This window comes from Heliangelus exortis, chromosome 5 (assembly GCF_036169615.1).
Source record: "Heliangelus exortis chromosome 5, bHelExo1.hap1, whole genome shotgun sequence".
Taxonomy (NCBI): Eukaryota; Metazoa; Chordata; class Aves; order Apodiformes; family Trochilidae; genus Heliangelus; species Heliangelus exortis.
Window position 1 is genome coordinate 2,882,878 of NC_092426.1, and position 16,665 is coordinate 2,899,542.

At 43.1% G+C, this 16,665-nt stretch overlaps 1 protein-coding gene across 1 annotated transcript; it reads left to right on the plus strand.

Moving 5' to 3' along the window:
- The first annotated feature begins 243 nt into the window (after nt 1-243).
- PSMC6 (proteasome 26S subunit, ATPase 6) lies at nt 244-15,438 on the plus strand. Its single transcript, XM_071745146.1, has 14 exons — nt 244-401; nt 1,148-1,227; nt 1,574-1,613; nt 1,810-1,862; nt 7,143-7,210; nt 7,621-7,735; nt 8,580-8,667; nt 9,187-9,248; nt 9,341-9,464; nt 9,789-9,850; nt 10,823-10,943; nt 11,026-11,106; nt 13,470-13,541; nt 14,957-15,438. The coding sequence occupies exons 1-14, from the start codon at nt 275-277 to the stop codon at nt 15,073-15,075; spliced, it is 1,212 nt and encodes a 403-aa protein (XP_071601247.1). The 5' UTR covers nt 244-274; the 3' UTR covers nt 15,076-15,438.
- The last annotated feature ends 1,227 nt before the right edge of the window (nt 15,439-16,665 follow it).

A 16,665-nucleotide genomic window follows, 5' to 3' on the forward strand; every position in this document is an offset into this window, starting at 1 on the left:
GTCCCTCCCCAGCTTTCCTGGAGCCCCTTCAGGCACTGGAAGGTGCTCTAAGGTCTCCCCATTGCAGCTTCTCTTCTCCAGCCTCAACACCCCCAACTCTCTCAGCCTGGCTCCAGAGCAGAGCTGTCTCTCTGGGTAACCTGTCCCAGTGTCTCAGCACCCCTCACCACTGAGACCCCATTATCCCCCACAACCTTTTCCCCTCAGACCCATCCCACATCTTCCTTCCCGCCTCCCGCACTGCGCCTGCGCTGCCTCCCCTCCCCCGTCCGCCATGGCCCTTCCCGGCATTCCCTATGAGCGGCGGTTGCTCATCATGGCGGACCCGAGAGACAAAGCGCTGCAGGACTACCGCAAGAAGCTGCTGGAGCACAAGGAGATCGACGGCCGCCTCAAGGAGTGTGAGCCGCCCTTCCACAGCCACGGCGGAGGAACCGCCGCCGCTGTTAGGGAGGGAGAAAGGAGGGTGGGGGGGTGAGGGCTGGAGCTGAGAGCTCCGCGGAGCCCTGAGGGAACTCGCCCGACCGCCCGCGCTTCGTCATGGGCCTGAGCGGGCCCCGCGGGACGGAGCCCGGGGATGAGGGGAGGGAAGGCGGAGGTCGGGCCGGAGAGCTGCCGGGGATGGTGGTAGGGCCTGGCGGAGAGGTTCCCCCTTTTCCAACCGCGGTTGGTTTATTTTGTTTTGTTTTGTCCTTGCGGGGCAGCCCGGGCCCTGGGAACTCTTCCCGGGTTAGGCCCTGCTGATCCAGACCAAGGGGGTCTTTTCCTCCTCAGCTTTTTCCTCCCTCTGAGGTTGGGTTTTTTTCCTCATCCTTTTTATTTTCCTCTTGCAGACGGCCTCGTTTATCATCGTGGCAGTGGCATGTCCCCCATGTAAATGTAGGTGCTGTTCGGAGGCACTGGCACCTTTGAACTTAAGCTTTCTAAAATCTGAGCTGTTTATTTTTCATGCTTTCTATAGACTGTTTGACAAGAGACAGGGTGAAGGGGAGGCTTCATCCTCCTCTGGATGAAGGGTCACTGGATGAAGGTGGGGGTTTCCCCCAGTCCATCTCCACTTGCAGCCTTTCAGTTCGTAAAGGGCCTGGTCCTGAGTTGCTGTTGGATTGAAAGTTAGCAAAAATCTGTGTTTCTTTCCTTTTTCTAGTAAGGGAACAGCTGAAAGAGCTCACCAAGCAATATGAAAAATCAGAAAACGATCTCAAGGCCTTGCAGAGTGTTGGGCAGGTAGGTAAGAGAAACGAGGTCACAGTGTCCTGTGCTGGTGGTTGACACTGAACTTGCCTGGAAGTAGCATTTAAGTGTGGTTTTAGTTTGGAGAAAGAGTAAGCAGGGAATGGAACAGCTGGCAGAAGCAGGGGCAGGCATGGCAAACATCCAGGTTAAAGAGTTTTTTCTGTGTTTTGCCTGGTTGATGGGGATATGTTAAAGAAATAAAAATCATGACAAGCAGCTTGGAAGCAGGAGAAAGAATTTCAAAGCTGACAGTCATGTTGCAGGTCCTGAAACACTTGTTAAATGTTGTGTAGCAGTAATTTGTCAGTGGGTTAATTCTGCATTTGTTCTTTTGCAGATTGTTGGTGAGGTTCTTAAGCAGCTAACAGAAGAGAAATGTAAGTGCACTGGACTGTTACACTCTTTGAAATCTTGAAAAGAAGCTTTCATAGTTAAGATTTGCCTGAAGATTTGGAGGAGTAAAGAATTAGAATATCAGTATATTGGCAGAAAAATACCATCTGATATTTGGGAGCATAGTTCAGAGGAGTGAATCAAGTAAATTTGATTTTTTTTCTTATCTTCTCTCCCCAGTCATTGTGAAGGCTACAAATGGACCAAGATATGTGGTTGGCTGTCGTCGCCAGGTATCTGATCTGTGTGAATACTCATTAAAAGTTTGCTTTGCTCTTGATTATCAGCATTGGTTTTGATAAACTGGGTCCTTCCTGAGGAATTTTCTTTTTTTGTTCCATCCTGGGATCTGCCCTCTGTCTCCCTTCAGAGCTGGCAGCTGTGTAACTTCCTGGTGAACACAGAGCAGTCCAAAACATTCCTGGAACCTGGCATGTGGTTTTTATTCCTTTCATTGAGTTGAATTTATATCTCTGTGCCTGGTTTTGAACTTTCTGAGAGTTAATCATCATGGGGAAAATTAATGAGCTGTGTCAGGACTCCCTTTTAGTGTTCTGAATGTGGTGTGTGACTGCTACTGTCACAGTGTTGAGCTTTTGGGTATGAAATTATCTATCTTTAGAAGTTATCTTTCTTTAGAATTTCTTTAGAATTATCTTTCTTTAGAACTTAGACACCCTAATGGAGAACCTTGCTTACAGCACCATCCATTTGCTGCTGTAGCAGAGCAAGAAACACTTAGAGGTGCTCTTTGCTTTTTATTTTTATATAAAAAGCAGGAGGAGAGTGGCTCAGGCAGGGGTTAAAAACTGCCTGGTGGTTAACAGAGCACTGAATGTCACCCCAGACCTGGCAGTTCCTCACCAAAGCTGCCTCTTGAGCTGGAACAGAACCCAGTGAATGTGTTCTGCAACTGCAGAGGCCCCAGGGGAGCAAAAGTGAACCTCTAGTTGGATTTTATTACATTTACCCCTGATTTTGTGGGATGGAAGCAAGAAGAGTAGGAAATGCAAGAGTGTGAGCTACCTGTGAGCAGAGGATAAGCAACCCAGGAGGGGAGGATCATGCCTGAGAAGGCAGGAGTCTTTTACTTAGTTATTTTATTTTTACTTTTTATTTTTATTTAGTTGATTTATTTTTTAATTATTTAGTTATTTTAGAATCACAGAATTGTCAGGGATAGAAGGGACCTTAAAGCTCACCCAGTTCCAACCCCTGCATGGCCAGGGACACCTCCCACTGGATCAGGTTGCTCACAGCCCCATCCAGCCTTAAAAACTTCCAGGGATGGGGCTTCCACCACCTCCCTGGGCAACCTCTTCCTTCACCACCCTCCTGGTGAAGAACCTTTTCTAACATTTAATCTGAATCTACCTCCCACCTCTAGTTTTAATCCATCCCCCTAGTCCTAACACTACCTGGGATCCTCAAGAGCCCCTCCCCAGCTTTCTTGCAGCCCCTTTGAGGCCACAACAAGGCTTCTCCAAACTGAACAACCCCAACTCTCTCAGTCTGGCTTCATAGCAGAGGTGCTCCAGCCCTCTGAACATCCCTGTGATCCTTCTCTGGACACATTCCAGCAGATCCATATCTTTTCTTGTAACAGGGGCTCCAGAACTGGACACAGCATTCCAGGGGGGGGTCTCCTGAGGTAGAGGGGGCACTACTGAGTGTAAGATCTCTCAGGAGCAGTGAGAGGAGCAGTGAGCCCTCAGTGCACCCTGAGCTGATTGCTTTATGGGGGAGCAAGGCAGCTGTGTAGGAGCTTTTGTCGCTTCACCATCACTGCATGTTCTGGGTGATGGAAATTGTAAAAAAATTTTAAAAAATTCTAAAAAATTAAAAAATTTTTTAAAAAAATTAAAAATTAAAAAATAAAAATTTAAAAGAAAATTTAAAAAATTTAAAAATTCAAAAATTCATTTAAAAATTAAAAAGTAAAAAGTAAAAGTAAAAAGTAAAAAGTAAGAGTAAAAAGTAAGAGTAAAAATAAAAATTTAAAATTTTAAAAATTTAGAAATTTAGAAATTTTAAACATTAATTAAAATTAAAAATTAAAAAGATTAAAAAATTAAAAATAAAAATTTAAAAATTTAGAATTGAAAAATTTTTAAAATTTAAGAATTTTTAAAAATAAAAACTTTAAAAAATTAAATTTTAAAAAAATAAAAAATTTTTAAAAAAATTAAAATTAAAAAAAAAAGCACAGATGTGGCATTGATGGCAAAGGTGCTTTTTCTTTCTCTTCCTCAAGGGAAACTGAGGGTGACCACAGAATTTTCAAGTCTTCCTGATTCTGTATAAAGAAGAAAAGCATTTCTGTGTTTTGTGTTCTCCAGCTTGAGGTCCCTTTGTGGAAGTGAAATGAAAGGCCAGGGGAGTGCAGCTTCAACATGCAGAAGCTCACCAGTTCTGTTTAGGGCTTTTTGCTATGAAATCATTTATCTTTATGTATTTCTACAGAAATCAGACATCTTTCTACAGAAGTTTCATCAGTGTGGAGGCTGCAGGAGCCAAGAGGCAGCAAACAAGTGGCAGGGGGGAGCCTGCTGTGGTTTAAAGAGGGGCAGCAGGAGGAGGGGTTTGTAAGAGGAATTCCTGGGGAAGAGCCACAATTAACAGTGCAGACTTTTCCCAGGGTGTTGATCTGGTCAATGGATTTTATACTTTTCAGCAACCTTTTCCCCTTCTTTTAGGCACAAACTGTTTGGGAAACAGTTTGCCATTCAGAGAGACTTAGACAGGCTGGAGAGTTGGGCAGGGAGGAACATGATGGAATTCAACAAGGGGAAGTGTAGAGTTTTGCATTTGGGGAAGAACAACACGATGTCCCAGTATAGGTTGGGGGCTGAGCTGCTGGAGAGCAGTGGAGGTGAAAGAGACCTGGGGGTCCTGGTAGACAAGAAGATGCCCATGAGCCAGCAATGTGCCCTTGTGGCCAAGAAGGCCAATGGCATCCTGGGGTGCATTAGAAAGGGTGTGGTTAGGAGGTCAAGAGAGGTTCTCCTCCCCCTCTATTCTGCATTGGTGAGGCCACACCTGGAGTATTGTGTCCAGTTCTGGGCCCCTCAGTTCAAGAAGGACAGGGAAGTGCTTGAAAGAGTCCAGCACAGAGCTACTGAGATGATTAAGGGAGTGGAACATCTCCCTTATGAGGAAAGGCTGAGGGAGCTGGGTCTCTTTAGTTTGGAGAAAAGGAGACTGAGGGGTGACCTCATCAATGTTTTCAAATATGTAAGGGGTGAGTGTCAGGGAGATGGAGTTAGGCTTTTCTCAGTGGTGACCAGTGATAGGACAAGGGGTAATGGGTGTAAATTGGAGCATAGGAGGTTCAAGTTGAATATCAGAAAAAATTTTTTTACTGTAAGGGTGACAGAGCCCTGGAACAGGCTGCCCAGGGGGGTTGTGGAGTCTCCTTCACTGGAGACATTCAAAACCCACCTGGACACGTTCCTAGGGGATGTACTCTAGGGGGCCCTGCTCTGGCAGGGGGGTTGGACTAGATGATCTTTCCAGGTCCCTTCCAACCCCTAGGATTCTATGATTCTGTGATTCTATGAAACGTGGGTACCCAGAAGTGTGTTAGCTCAGGTAGTACTTACAAAGATGGCCTTGACTTTCCTTGAGCACACTGGTGCAGTGTGGTTTTACTTGCTTAAAGCACCTGCAAGAATTGCTACTATTGCTCTTCAAATATAGAATTTTAATACAAAAATAAATATATATAAATATATAATTTTAAGCTTCATCCCTTTCCAGATGCTATGGTGTAAACTTCTCTTTCACCAGAATGAACAGAATATTTTCCAGGAACACTTGATTCCACTCCTCCATCCTGAGGCTCTGTGTTGGAACAGGGATAAATGCTAAGAAATAGGTTGTGGGTTTTATTTTTTTGTACTTTTTAAATAGGAAGCATTGCACCACGTACATTCAGCTTTATTCTTTGATCTTAAAGGATCTTTGCTTTGACACCAGAGACTTAAAAACCCTCAGCTGTTTCAAAATGTCAAAATACAAAGTCAACTAATTTTCCATGGAGTGTTTCATAGCCTGTTTTGTTTTTTTGTTGGGTTTTTTTTTTTTATCAAAGCCCTTGTGGCTGTGCTGCTGCTGAGGAAAGGGGTGATAAATTGAGACAAAAATACTTCCCTATCTAAAGTGCATTTCCTAAGGAATTCCAAGGTCAAGTGTTTTCTCTTTGCTTTCTTCCCCCTGCAGAGTAGGTTAAACCCATTGGGCAATGTTGGATCTGATAGAATTTCAAGCTTTTACAGATTTCTTAAGATTAGGCAGCTGGAAAGAGGTTTTATTGGTGACCCCTCTAAGTCAGGGGTGACAGCTTGATCCTGAATTCTGCCAGAGACTGAAGAGCCCACGTGGGCAAGGGACCTTGTAAATCCCCCCAGGGTGAGGGGAAGGGTCAGGCAGTGCTTGCAGAAAGCTGCTGAAATCCCTGTTGTTCAAATGCCTTGTCAGAAAGGCTCAGCATAAATAAGTTTCATATTTTTCTGGTGTGGATTGAGTAATTCTTATTTGAAAGAAAGAAAAGAGAGAGGAGAAATCGTGGTAAAGGTGATCTGTGGAGAGAGATGGTGTGAGAGGTGGCACTGCTCTGCTTGGCCTGGCTTCTTAAAGTGAAAACATGAGAGTTGTTTTCATCCCAGCAGAAATTAGCAGGTTGAAATGCTGGAATGGGGCTGCTAATGTGTTTAAAAATCTCATAAAAATGGAGTAAACAGAGAAAAACTGCTGAGGTGGATGAGTAGAGCACCAGAGGTAAATGATGGCAAAAAGAAGAACAGCTGGAATGACTTTGAGGATGGGCTGTCACTGGATATGTGATCATGTGGAACAGTGGAAGATTGGAGACAATCTATTAGGAACATCTGTTCCTAAAACAGTCCAGAAAGGGGAAATCCATTGAGTAAAAGGGTGGCAAGGTGGGACTCAGGTGTCCAATTGTCAGGCTGGTTGTTCCTCTGTCCTTAAAGGGGGATTGTTCTGAAACAGATGGTTCTGCCCTGTGTCAAGCAGAGGGGGGAGGGATTGCATCTCCCACTAATCCTGTCAGATTGGCAGCAGGAAAAAAAAATAATAATGACAGTCTAGAAAACAGTATTTATTTTCCAGAGTGGCAGAGGTAGATTGCTCAACAGCTGTTTTAACCTTAAAAATCCTTCCTGTGTGCTGGTTTAGCTTTGCTGGTGTCCAGTTATGCCAGCCAGCAGGTTGAGTGGTTTAGGCAGCTCCTGGATCTCTTCTCCTGAAGATCACATCCCCCTCAAACAGTGGGCCAGCTTCTTCCCAGTTTAAGCATTCCCAAAAATAGTGGTGATGGGGACACTGTTTACTAAAGAAGCTGCTTGGTGTGTAGCTCAGGAGCCTTGTTTTCTCCTGGGTGATTGGGCAAAGAGTGCAAGCTACAGTACACATCTTGGCTAAACCCAGACATTGTTTTGGAGCATGATTTTAACAGAAAAAACTTTTTTTTTTTTTCTTTTTGTGACCAGCTTGACAAGAGTAAGCTGAAGCCAGGGACAAGGGTTGCTCTGGATATGACCACACTGACTATTATGAGGTGAGTTCTGCTCTGCAGCTGCTCTTCTGCTCACTGTAGAAAGGGGGAGAAATAGTGGAGTAGGTTACACAAAGGTTTGAGTAATCAGCTTTGTAATGTTTTGTAAATATTTTCTACAAAGCTGTGCTTAAGTAAGGATGATTACTTTGAGGGAAGACTTGTCTGTTTATTAGATATGATTTTAAAAATATGGTCTTTAAAAGAGTTATAACAACATGTTCAGTTTTTTTAAGCTTTTGTTTGGTTTAAAATTTTTAAAATGTTTTCTAGGCTTGGTATTTATCCTGTTTTTTTTTTCAACAAACATTCATTATCAGGGCGGGAGGAGAAGAAACTTTTCATAATTGTTGTAAAACTTACTACAACCACTTTGTGTCTGCAGAATGGCAAAGGTCTGCTCTTTCCTGCAGGTACTTGCCAAGGGAAGTGGATCCCCTGGTTTATAACATGTCTCATGAAGACCCAGGGGATGTTTCCTACTCTGAGATTGGAGGCTTGTCAGAACAAATCAGAGAGCTCCGGGAGGTACCCATTGTCCCCAAGCCCCTTATCAAGTCCTGGGGTGTGTTTTGTGTGAAGCTTTTCAGTGCAAAAACATCTTGGTGTTTGTCCTCAACTATGAGGCAGGCTGCTCCAGGGTCCTGTCAGATGAGTGATCTACAGCTTTCATGGATTTACACCACATTTTCCTATACTGGAAACCTCTGAAATGTCATTTAAGTTTTTTTTCCAGCTTTTTACTGGAGTTTTTGGCACACAGCAGTGGGATTGCAGGGTGCTTGGAGCAATCTGGTGAGTCTGGGCATCAGTGCTGCAGGCTGTGCAGGGCTGCCCAGGTACAAAGGGTGTTTGGTGTTCAAAATGAGTGCTTGGAGATGAGCTTGTGCTCAGAGAAAGATTATCCTAAACACCAAAAGCCCACTTCTCAAACTGGGTTATCATTTATTCCAACTGCTACAGAAGCTTGGATTGGGATTAAAAGAAAGCAAATCCCCTAAAGTAGAGGGTTTGAAGGATCCATCACCCCTTAAGCTAAGGGACTGATGTAAAGTCAAGGGGGAAGGCAAAAATCTGATGAAATAAGCTTGAATTTTGCACAAAACCAGCTGGGATTGCTCTGGGCAGTGGGGTTATGACACTACCAAAACATGGTTTGAGCAAAGAGCATGGAGAGAAAGAAGGAGCTGGAGAAGGAGCAAGGAAAGCAAGATTGTGAATGGATCTGTTAGGCTGACATTTCCTCAGTTTCCATACAAACTATGCTGCTCATGGAAATAAAAATACAGGTGTCTGGAAACCAGGCTTGCAAGTGTACCTTTAGCTTCCTGTAAAATCCAGAGTCTCAGTTTGTTGATTTGTCTCTTCCCAGGTAATAGAATTGCCACTTACAAACCCAGAATTATTCCAGCGTGTGGGAATTATACCTCCAAAAGGCTGCTTGCTCTATGGCCCCCCTGGTGAGTCTCCTGAAAGGGTCATAACGAGTGCTTAGTTCTCACTCTCAAAGCAATATTTGTGTTTCCCTCTCCCCCCCCTTGCCTCTCTCCCCCCCCTTGCCTCTCTCCCCCCCCTTGCCTCTCTCCCCCCCCTTTCCCCCCCTTTCCCCCCCTTTCCCCCCCTTTCCCCCCCTTTCCCCCCCTTTCCCCCCCTTTCCCCCCCTTTCCCCCCCTTTCCCCCCCTTTCCCCCCCTCTGCCCCCCTTTCCCCCCCTCTGCCCCCCTTTCCCCCCCTTTCCCCCCCTCTGCCCCCCTTTCCCCCCCTTTCCCCCCCTCTGCCCCCTTTCCCCCCCTCTGCCCCCTTTCCCCCCCTCTGCCCCCTTTTCCCCCCTCTGCCCCCCTTTCCCCCCTCTGCCCCCTTTTCCCCCCTCTGCCCCCCTTTCCCCCCTCTGCCCCTGTTTTTTTTCTTATTGTTGTTTTCAAGTCCCTACCCTGCAATATTGGTTACTGGTTTAACAGCTTCAATCTCTCACGTGTCCAGGTACAGGGAAGACACTTCTGGCCAGAGCAGTTGCCAGCCAGCTTGACTGCAACTTCCTAAAGGTGGTGTAACTCAACTCTTGCCCTCAGACACATGCTGAAGCCTCTTTGCACTGCAGTCTCCTCACTCACATGGGGTTTTTGCTTTCCCAAAGGTGGTGTCCAGTTCAATAGTGGACAAGTACATTGGGGAGAGTGCCCGACTGATCAGAGAGATGTTTAATTATGCCAGAGATCATCAGCCATGCATCATTTTCATGGATGAGATAGATGCTATTGGTAAGGCTCTTGGCCTGGAGGATGTTTGGAGTCTCCTTAATTAACTACAAAACCACACAGTGTTCTCTCAAGAGTGTGTTCAGAAGAAATGTAATGGGATGAGGGGCTCAGCTTCCTCTTGGAGCTCTGCAGCTAGAACCACACCTGTTGATGTCTACCTTGGATATCTTTGTCTATATGAAAAACAAGAAAATAATTTTAAAAGGGGTAGCTTTAACTTTTAAATACCACCTCCCCTTCCCCCCAGGTGAAAAGGGAAACAGACTTAGCATTCCATGGAGGCAGAAATAAATTATGGCAACTTTTGAATTTGCTGTGTTGCAGGTGGTCGCCGTTTCTCTGAGGGCACCTCAGCTGACAGAGAAATTCAGAGGACTCTGATGGAGGTGAGTGTTTAAGCTCACAGGAAAGAATAACCCACCTGAATTGTTACACTGTCATCAGGCTTGGTAGGACTTTTAATGAGCAGCATTTAGTTCAGTTTCAGCTTATTACAAACAGCTGCACATCCAGGTAATGCAGCCATGAACTCAACTTGAGGACTAACTGAAAGAATCTGCAAAATTGCTAACACTATTCTGGATTTTTTTCTTCTTACTGGGGCTTCTCTGCATGCTGCATTGTGAAGGTTTGGAGGTTTCCTCCTTAAAAAAAGTAGAGCTTGTCTCTCTCAGTCCTAAAGAGACTTAACCTTTGCAATTGTACTACTGTTACAGTTCAATTTCTCAAAAGTAGGAGGAGAAATAACCACATTTCTTTGTTTCTCTACTAATTGCTCTGATAGACTGGGTTGTGTGAGGAGAATTTTAAACCCACTGGTGACAATTACAAATTCTGAAGCACACGAGGAACTTCATTGGCCTCTGTTTGCTAACAGTTTGTCTGGTTCAAAAGAATGTGTCTGCCTTCCACACAGAATTAAATCACTGTGATCAAAGAGCAAGTGCTTTGAGTCTTCACAATGAAATGTCTTGGTTTGTGTGTATTAGTATTCTAGAGGCTGTTCTTCAAGTCTGATTTGAATGTCCTGGACTTGGTGTGATAGACTCAGGATGTGTCAGCCAACCCCTGGCTCCTGCACCACTTGTACTGTTTCACTGCCTTACTCTTTTAGCCAAATCTTTTTCTTTGCTCAGTACCTTTTTCTCAGGGCAAAGCATTTTTAGTTCTCTAAAATGTTGAGTTTTAGAGCTCTCTTCTTGCCTATAGAATATGCAGGGAGCTTCTTTCCTTAGGATTGTAGCATTTTCTTTTGAATTTATCCTCGCTGCTGTTAACTGGTGAAAATACTGATGCAGAAAATAAATCAAATTTTGGCTTTGGGTGGTTTAAAACCAAACTTTTGTGTTTTCTCTCAGCTGCTGAATCAGATGGATGGGTTTGATACTCTGCACAGAGTTAAAATGATCATGGCTACAAACAGACCTGACACACTGGATCCTGCCCTGCTGAGGCCTGGAAGGCTGGATAGAAAAATCCGTGAGTGAGAGTGGCTGGAAGGAGGATATTAACCCTGTGAATTGGGGGCTGCTGTTTTTCTCAAAGCTGTCATTCTTTCTAGATATTGATCTACCAAATGAACAAGCCAGATTAGACATTTTGAAGATTCATGCAGGTCCAATCACTAAACATGGTGAAATTGGTAAGTAGGAAGCTACCTGAATATCCTTTCTACTTCTGTGTGAAGAGGATGAGTTGTTACCATGACTCTGCCCTTCTCATTCCCACCCTTACACCAGCCACACAAATTCTCTTGGAATTCTTTCATTATTAATACCACACAAATTCCTCTCTTGGAATTATTTCTTTCATTATTAATACCACACAAATTCCTCTCTTGGAATTATTTCTTTCGTTATTAATACCACACAAATTCCTCTCTTGGAATTCTTTCTTTATTAATACACCCTGACTGAGTTGTTGCTAAGTTTTCCTTTGCAAAAACTGAATGTAAGACCTTGGAGTCCAGCTGAAAACTGAAAAATCAATGTTCTCATCAAGGAGTTTCCAGTTTTTGAAGGAATAGCTCACTGGAAGTTAACAGCATGTTCATTAGCTCCTCCTTCCCCCCACATCCCCAGGAAAGAAAAATGCTTACTGCAAAAGTCTGAAAACAATACAGAATATTTAAAAGTTATGGAGAAACTTATTTTGGAGTTCACAGAGGGTGTAATGCCAACCTTGTTGTCTGCAACCAAGCTTGTCTTTGCTTAGTGGTGTAGAGAGCTCTTTCCAGAGGGTGAGAAACAGCAGATAAACCAGGGAGGGTTTAGTTACTGACTCTTACTCTGAGTCTTCACTTCACCACGACACTTGAGAGCTTTCCCTGACAAAACTGCAACTGTGATTTGAGTTGAAAATCACATGGGGGCTGCCTGGTACTTCAGCAAGACCCCCAGCCCCTGCCTGCACCCCCCTGCTGACACCAGCTCTTCATGCTGCTGGATGTGGGACTGATCTCCTCCATCTGGCTGCAAAAAGCTGCAGATCAACAGAGGAGGTGGCTCAGGAGCAGGAATGAGCTGGGGAAGGGTGAGAAGGAGGGGGATTGGCTTTTTAGCAGCAGTGTTGGCTTAAACACCCCTCTGTCTGTGGTCTGAGATTGAGGTGAAGCTCCAAAGCAAATAATAAACCTGAGGTAAAGTGCTTCATCCTTTTTCTCCCTGTCTCTGGGCACTGCAGGGGGGGATGATTCCTTTGCACCATGGAGCAAGGTGAGCTGGCAGATGGGTGCAGGCTAAAGCTCTGAGGGTGCTGTGGGAACACTGTGGTGCTCAGCTTTGAGATCCTGAAAGGAAGTCCAGAGTTTAGCAGCAAGGTGGGAGCTGAATTGCATTGAAATCCTAAAATAATGACCTCTTCCAGGCTCCAGCTGAAATATTCCAGATCCAGCACTGGAGTCTTCAGTAGATTTTAAACTTACCAAACCTTGCAATGCTTAGTCCCTTCACTTTATTTTATTACTTTCTTTTTTTCTTGTCTTTTTTTTTTTTACTTTCTTTTTTTCTTGTCTTTTTTTTTACTTTTTTTCTTGTCTTTTTTTTTTACTTTCTTTTTTTCTTGTCTTTTTTTTTTACTTTCTTCCATTTTCTTTTTTTTTACTTTTTTTTTCCCTGTCTTTTTTTTTTTACTTTCTTTTTTCCTTGTCTTTTTTTTTTACTTTCTTTTTTTCTTGTCTTTTTTTTTTTTACTTTCTTTTTTTCTTGTCTCTTTTTTTTTTACTTTCTTTTTTTGTTGTCTTTTTTTTTTACTTTCTTTTTCTTTTTTTTTTTTTTACTTTTTTTCCCCCATAATAATGGGAAGACTTGTTCATAGCACATCGTGCTACAAGGAATTAAACTACAGTTGAATCATTTTGAATTCCTAAGGGCTTTTTTGTATTCTTAAGATAAAAACTTTCAGTCCTAATGTTTTGAATGCCCTACAGAAGGTAAGCTGGTGGGAACACTTCTGCAAATTGTTGATCATTTTTTTAATAAGCAGCCTTGCAAAGTCAGAACTTGCTGGAGGCACAACAGACCCAGAGCTTTAGAAATTGAGCCTAGAACTAACCACAGCTGCTTCTTTGTAAATAAATGTGCATAAAATATCAGGCTGAATAGACCAAGATATTAAATCCCTTTATTGGATGCAGTTTTTATAAACAGAAAGGGACTGAGGTATGATCACCTGGAGATAAATTTCTGGGTTTTTATGCATTTTAAACCATGGTTAGAACACTGCCTTGTTGTAGCTTTAGTTGCATTTCATGTTGATGCTTGTAATCTGAAGTTAGTAACTTTTGACTTTATTTAATACAAGCTTTTTGGCTGCAATATGTTTCTGTCTTAATGAAAAGGATAATACAGCTGGTGATTTAAATTAATTTATCAGTCTAATGGGCAGTTATCTATTTGTGCTGAAGTTAAAGTAAAATGTTTGTCAGCTTGAGCTGCATTTTGTTGGCAGCCATCATGGGAAATGTGAATTTATCCCTAACTGACATTCATGTTTTATGACTGCTAGATTATGAAGCAATTGTGAAGCTTTCAGATGGCTTTAATGGAGCAGATTTGAGAAATGTCTGTACTGAAGCAGGTATTTTTAATTTTTTTTAAACTCTTTGATTTTGATGTTCTAAGCTTTGGTTCATGCTAAACATTTGAGCTGTTTCTCCAGTACTTCTGGGAATGGATTAAAATCAGGAGGTCAACACTTGTTCACTCAGGGGGTGGGCAGCATTTACTTAATGGAAATGGTAACACCTGGAGAGCAGCAAAATGCCACCACAGCTGCACATTTCACAGCTCTTCATGTGTGTCTGGATTGTTCAGCATCAGCAGCTGCATGGTGATAGGGCCTGAAGCTCAGTGGGACAACTTAAAATCTCTTTTTTTCCCCCATTTCCTTCAGACATGTTTATATACAATCAGACAGAACGTGGTTCTGTACATCCTGACTTTCAGATTTTAGGCATGGCTGTAGCTGGGATGTCCAGCTGATCCCTGCAGATCTGCTGCTTTCATCCTGCCAGCTACAAGCTGGATCTGGGCAGAGTTTTGTGTGGATTTGAGCACCAACTGGTGTTATGTGTGGTAATTAAAAAAAAAAAAATTATACTTCAAGTTCAGCACAACAGGGGGGATAAAACATCCAGGGTGTTTCTACCTCACAAGAATTAATACATTCCAGAAGCAGCAGTGGTGCCCATTTGCCTCCTTTTTGCAGAGAATCCAAGTCTCTCAGTGCCTGAGTGACTGGAGAATAAATACAATTCTGTAAATACAATATACTCAGGATTTTTTGGCACACAGCAGTGGGATTGCAGGGTGCTTGGAGCAATCTGGTGAGTCTGGGCACCAGTGCTGCAGGCTGTGCAGGGCTGCCCAGGAACAAAGGGTGTTTGGTGTTCAAAATGAGTGCTTGGAGATGAGCTTGTGCTCAGATTATCCTAAACACCAAAAGCCCACTTCTCAAACTGGGTTATCATTTATTCCAACTGCTACAGAAGCTTGGATTGGGATTAAAAGAAAGCAAATCCCCTAAAGTAGAGGGTTTGAAGGATCCATCACCCCTTAAGCTAAGGGACTGATGTAAAGTCAAAGGGGAAGGCAAAAATGTGATCTACCTCACAAGAATTAATACATTCCAGAAGCAGCAGTGGTGCCCATTTGCCTCCTTTTTGCAGAGAATCCAAGTCTCTCAGTGCCTGGGTGACTGGAGAATAAATACAATTCTGTAAATACAATATACTCAGGATTTTGCCTACACAGGAAGGCTGAGTAACAGAGTAAATGCAGACTCATTGTTAAAAACAAGTTGCAGAGTTCTTTGTGAGCACCTGGTTCAGGAAGGTGACCTCACTGAAGTTTATTCTTCTTCCTGACATCCAAACCAGTGTCTCCATGCAGACATGAGAATTTGGGTCTGTTTTCCCTTTAATCTGAGCTGATCTTTGTCTCCTGCTTCAAGAAGCACCAACTTAACCCTTGCTGTAAAATTACTCTCCCCAGGTATGTTTGCTATCCGTGCTGACCATGACTTTGTAGTTCAGGAAGACTTCATGAAAGCTGTTAGAAAAGTGGCTGATTCTAAGAAGCTGGAGTCCAAGCTTGACTATAAACCTGTGTAAATTAACCACATAATTCATGACTGACTGCAGACATCATACCAGTTTAATGTCTAAAAAAGAGAAATTATGTACCTCTTGGGTGTCACTGTAAGGTGCTTGTGTAACGTGTGGCTAGTAATTTGGTAACACTAGTTGCAAGTTGGCTGCAGAAGTGTGTTTCCTGTACCATTCTGAAAAACAATATTAATTACCAGGTTAGGTAAAACAGGTGGGAATGTCTAATCTTGGCAATTAGGGGGTAAATTTCATCGTGTGCCTGCAGGGCTTAGAGGATTTGAAGAAAGTCAGTTTGTTTCTTGACTTTTTTATATGGGTAAATTTCCTTCCCCCAAACAGTTTATGAATAAAACTTGTTAAAATCTGCTTAGCCTGGTGTACCTTTTCTGTAACTCTTCAAGAGAGTGGATTTATAGTCCAGCCTTCCTTTAGCTAAGGGGATTGGACTAGGTGACCTCCAGAGATGCTCTCTCACCCTGACCATTCTGTGATTTTTGTGTGATTCTGTGAATTATGTGTCTTCAGGATTTGAGGAGCAGCTTTCCTGTGCCACAGGGGGTTGTAAAGGAGACAACCTTTCCCTCAGACAGAGGAGGGACAAGTGGTATTTATTCTCTCACTGCTGAAGGCCAGGAAGAGGATTTAGCTGAGCTCGTTATTGCAAGAAGTAAACAAGTCTTAAAATGTTTGCAGTCTTCCCTGATGTGAGGATTAACTCCTGAGCTGAATGCCAGTTTGTAGACCAAAGGATCTTAAGTGGAGGTGGAGAAACTGAGAGCAGTTTGATAATTCAGAGTTCTGCTAGCAGCTTTTAGGGTGGTGAGGGAGATTTGTGGGGTGGATTTCCTTTCCAGTTTGCCCTTTCAGCAGCACCTCTGTCTAGACAGGAGCTGTTCAGCCTACTTGGAACCTGTGCTGCTTTAGGCATGTGAAGTGATATACTTAAAAATTTGGAGCTCTGAACCTTAAAAAGTTTGAATTTGGCTGTTTGTGGGTTGCCTTTGTGCTCCTTGGGAGTTGATTGCTGCAGCTGTCCCAAGTAATCACTGAAACAGAAATAAACCTGTAGAGGTGAAGGTCTTGGTGTTCTTTAAGTCATCTGTCACCATGCTTTATTTTTGGTTTTTCAATCAGTTTTTCCCTTGCAGATTGACAGCACTGTGCACTTCACCTAAATGTTGCACTGGAACAGTAGTGACTGTACTTCTGGCTACTTCTAATTATCCTAATTGGATTATTTTAGGCTTGCTCAGATGACAGGCAAGGGCATTAGATTAACTCTAGACTTGACAGCAAACACTGCTTACCAGCACCTCCCTGGCAGGTTTAATTGCTGAGGTTTGTGTTGCTTCCCTTGTCACTGTGAGACAGAGCAGGAAGTGTAGGGTGTACAACAGTTAGAAAAAAAAAATAATTTTGTGTCTATATATTACTAATGGTTGTTCTGGACCTTTTTTAGTATGAGCACTTCCATCACCATTGTGTCAGGAGTGTAAAGATGGAGCTCTCAGTTTTAGTTCTTAAGTACACCTTGCACCTAGATCTGGCTGCTACAACCAGAGTGCTTGAAACAAATAGAAAATTAAATAAAAA

Excerpts from the sequence above, each read along its gene's own strand:
- PSMC6 (XM_071745146.1), top strand. The coding sequence starts at position 275 with ATGGCCCTTCCCGGCATTCCCTATGAGCGGCGGTTGCTCATCATGGCG. Across the intron at positions 7,736-8,579 it reads AAATCAGAGAGCTCCGGGAG|GTAATAGAATTGCCACTTAC; the intron begins GTACCCATTGTC and ends GTCTCTTCCCAG. Across the intron at positions 13,542-14,956 it reads AAATGTCTGTACTGAAGCAG|GTATGTTTGCTATCCGTGCT; the intron begins GTATTTTTAATT and ends TACTCTCCCCAG.